The 3994-nt window shown below is 51.3% G+C and overlaps 1 protein-coding gene across 1 annotated transcript; it reads left to right on the top strand.

Annotated features, from left to right (window-relative positions):
• The first annotated feature begins 11 nt into the window (after positions 1–11).
• Positions 12–3783, top strand: LOC142703262 (uncharacterized). The gene has a single exon (XM_075848225.1). It carries the CDS (start codon positions 470–472, stop codon positions 3425–3427), a length of 2958 nt encoding a protein of 985 aa, XP_075704340.1. The 5' UTR covers positions 12–469; the 3' UTR covers positions 3428–3783.
• The last annotated feature ends 211 nt before the right edge of the window (positions 3784–3994 follow it).

Genomic DNA, 3994 nt, shown 5'->3' with positions numbered 1-3994 from the left:
GATCTCAGAAAGGAAGTGTTATGGGTGCGGTCAGCCTGGCCACTTACAGTCTAGGTGCCCCTCAAGAAATCGAAGGGAGCTCCGACCTTTCCCCCCTCCCCCTGGGCATCTTGTGCACTCCATCCTGCCTGAGGAAGAGTTCCCACCACCCCCACCAGAGTGGACTACCGAACCCTGCATCACGGAGACCCCCCCTGGCTTATATGGCATTCAGTCCCTTGCGCAAAGTTACCCAGAGCAAAGGCAGCGCCATCTGCAGGATGTTTTTATTGATGGATATAAGGTGACTGGCTTTAGAGACACTGGGGCGTTCCTGACCATTGCTGACCCACGTGTGGTTCGGCCAGAGGCAATCCATCAAGGCCCAGGAATACCCATCGCACTGGCAGGGGGTACTCGCAAATATATCCAGAAGGCTGCTGTACATTTGGATTATGGTTACGGAGAAAGACTGTGTTGGATTGGAGTTATGGGTGGACTTCCCGCGGATGTTCTCCTTGGGAATGACATTGGGGAATTACAGTGCCATTTTGTGGGAGCTGTCACCCGTAACCAAGCTGCCCAAGCACAAAGAATTTCTGATTTTACTGTGGAGCAGCATCCAGGACCCCCAACTGAACTGGTAAGAGCTACATCTACTGCTTCTACATTGAGAGACTTTTGGGACCGGGAAGAGTTTAGGCAAGAAATAGAAGGTGATCCGACCTTGGCAGCTATTAAACTAAGGGCAGAAACTGGGCAGGAGGGAGAGAATGGCGATAGGATCACCAGGGATAAGGGATTGTATTATCGGTTAGTAGAGGCCCGGGGTGGGGTCAACCCTGAAGCGACTACCAGGCAACTCATTGTCCCCCAAAAGTATAGGCTGCAGCTACTCCAACTGGCTCATGACATCCCCTTATCGGGTCATCAAGGTAGGAAACGGACAGAGAAAAGAATCACCCACAACTTTTACTGGCCTGGCGTTTCACAATCAGTAGTTCGATACTGCCGTACCTGTGATGTGTGCCAACGGATGCGACATCCAGGTGCTCGTCACAAGGTACCCCTGCAATCCCTGCCAATCATTGAGGAGCCATTTCAGCGTGTAGCTGTGGATATAATAGGACCTTTGGCGCACCCCAGCAGAACAGGGAAACGGTTTATTCTGACGGTGGTGGATTATGCCACCCGCTATCCTGAGGCCGTGGCTCTGTCCAGCATTACAGCCATGAAGGTAGCAGAGGCTCTTGTTACCATCTTTACCCGAGTAGGGTTCCCCAGTGAAATACTATCAGACCAAGGAACTCAGTTCATGTCAGACCTGGTCCAGTCTCTCTGGCACACCTGTGGCGTCCGAGCCATTCGCACCACCCCATACCACCCCCAAACCAATGGACTGTGTGAACGTTTCAATGGAACCCTAAAAAATATGCTTCGCGCCTTTGCAGACACTGAACGGGACTGGGAGCAATATCTGCCACATCTCCTGTTTGCCTACCGGGAGGTGCCCCAAGAGTCAACCGGATTTTCCCCTTTCGAACTGCTCTACGGTCGGAAGGTCCGTGGGCCCCTGACCCTTCTAAAGGAATACTGGGAGGGAGAGATCACCGACACTGGAGTACCTGTCATTCCATATGTTCTGGAATTTCGAGATCGCCTTACACGACTAACTACCTTGGCTAAAGAACACCTGCAACAGGCCCAGTACCGCCAGAAGACCTGGTATGATCGGAAAGCCAGGACCCGTGAGTTTATTGAAGGACAACAAGTTCTTATGATTAACGTTGTCCCTGCCAACAAGCTGCAAGCAACATGGGATGGTCCTTACCGAGTTATCCGAAAACTTAATGACACTAACTACGTCATTGCCATGGACCCTAGTGGCCGGCGACAAAAGACGGTCCACATCAACATGCTGAAAGAGTACCACGACCGATCCCTGCCTGTTTTGGCTATCTGCTGTCCCCCTAGTGATAAGGAAGGAGACGACTCCCTACCAGACCTTCTGCATCTGTCTCGAGCTGGGGGTACTCTGAACCAAGTGCCCCTAGGACTCCATCTGTCAGATATCCAAAAGGATGATATTCTCGCCTTGCTGGGACCAAGAGCTTCCGCTTTCTCCTCAGCACCTGGACGGACAACTCTCACCAGTCACCATGTGGAAACTCAAGGGCAACGCCCCATCCAGCAGGCCCCCTACCGAGTTCCAGAGGCTGTTCGGGACATGATCAAAAGTGAACTGGCGGACATGAAACAACTTGGGATTATTAGGCCTTCCCAGAGCCCCTGGGCATCCCCTGTGGTACTGGTGCCCAAAAAGGATGGCACAACGCGATTCTGCGTAGATTACCGGCGCCTAAACGATGCCACCAAAAGTGACGCGTACCCTATGCCCCGGATTGACGATCTACTGGATCGGCTAGCCAGTGCTCGATTTGTAACTACATTAGACTTGAGCAAGGGGTACTGGCAGATACCCCTAACAGAGAATGCCCGGGAGCGATCTGCGTTTATTACCCCCTTTGGACTCTTTGAGTTCTTGGGAATGCCCTTTGGGATGAAAAATGCCCCAGCAACCTTCCAAAGATTGGTAGACCGGCTGCTAGAACAATGTCAGGACTTTGCCTGTGCATACTTGGATGATATTGCCATTTTCAGCACATCATGGGAGGAACATCTTAAACACTTGGGCATAGTGCTAGACCATATTCTCGCAGCAGGACTGACAATTCGCCCTGATAAATGCCAGTTGGGTATGGCTGAGGTGCAGTATCTGGGGCACAGAGTAGGAGGTGGGACCCTAAGACCTGAGCCTGCCAAGGTGGAAGCCATTAGCAACTGGCCTACCCCTCAAACTAAGAAACAAGTACTGGCCTTTTTGGGGACCGCTAGTTACTACCGAAAATTTGTTTCTCATTTCAGTGCCCTGGCAAAGCCCCTAAATGACCTGACCCGCAAAAACATGCCAAGAATGGTGAAGTGGGCACCTGCCTGCGAGGAAGCCTTTACAGCATTAAAGACGGCTCTCACCACTGCCCCTGTCTTGGCCGCACCAGACTACAAGCGCAGGTTCCTTGTGCAGACAGATGCGTCCACTTACGGGATTGGAGCAGTTCTTAGCCAGATAGATGCGGCTGGGCATGAGCATCCAGTTGCTTTCATAAGTCGTAAACTCCTGGATCGGGAAGTTGCCTATGCTACTATTGAAAAAGAGTGCCTTGCCATCGTATGGGCTCTCAAAAAATTACAGCCATACCTGTATGGCAGAGACTTTACCATTGTAACGGATCACAACCCCCTCACATGGCTGAACCGAGTGTCAGGGGACAATGGACGATTACTGCGGTGGAGCCTGTCCTTACAACCTTACAGCTTCTCCATCCAATACAAACGGGGAAGCCAACACCAGAACGCTGATGGACTGTCCCGACAAGAAGAGCCATAGACTGCCCTTCCCCCCTAAACCGATCGAGGAACCCGCCAACTGTTGGGAATTGTTCTGTGGTCCTACAATGTGGATCAGCGGGCACTACGAGTGAGGTGGCCAGCGGCCTGTGTAGGCCACATGGCCAGCTCACTTATTATATGAGGGGAGAGGTTGTGATGGTGCATTATATGTGGTTTATTGTGAGTCCTCAGCAGAGAGGGATATTTCTCTAATCAAGTACCACAGGTCGTGTCTCCAGCCTATGGACAATTGGACGAGTCAGAGGTGAAGTCCACAAGACAAAGTGTTGTCATTGTCCACTCTCCACAGGGGGTCATCAGGAGGCACCACAGTTATATTCAGCTCAGGTGCAGACCAGCAAACAAAGGTGATCCAATTATCTCCCCCATTGTGTTCTCATCCTGGCTGTGGCAATACACATCATAGCACAAAGGACACAACTCACTTACAGACAGTGTATGATTAAAAACTAAAGTCATTATAATGATGGTGACTAGAAACTGCCAAGATGTTCCTCCCCCTGAGTGGATATAAGGGCTTGTCCTGGGGAGGATGGAGATCTTC

This window comes from Rhinoderma darwinii, unplaced genomic scaffold (assembly GCF_050947455.1).
Source record: "Rhinoderma darwinii isolate aRhiDar2 unplaced genomic scaffold, aRhiDar2.hap1 Scaffold_2704, whole genome shotgun sequence".
Lineage (NCBI taxonomy): Eukaryota > Metazoa > Chordata > Amphibia > Anura > Rhinodermatidae > Rhinoderma > Rhinoderma darwinii.
The sequence above is the reverse complement of the archived record's forward strand: the minus strand, read 5'-3'. Positions and strand labels throughout refer to the sequence as shown.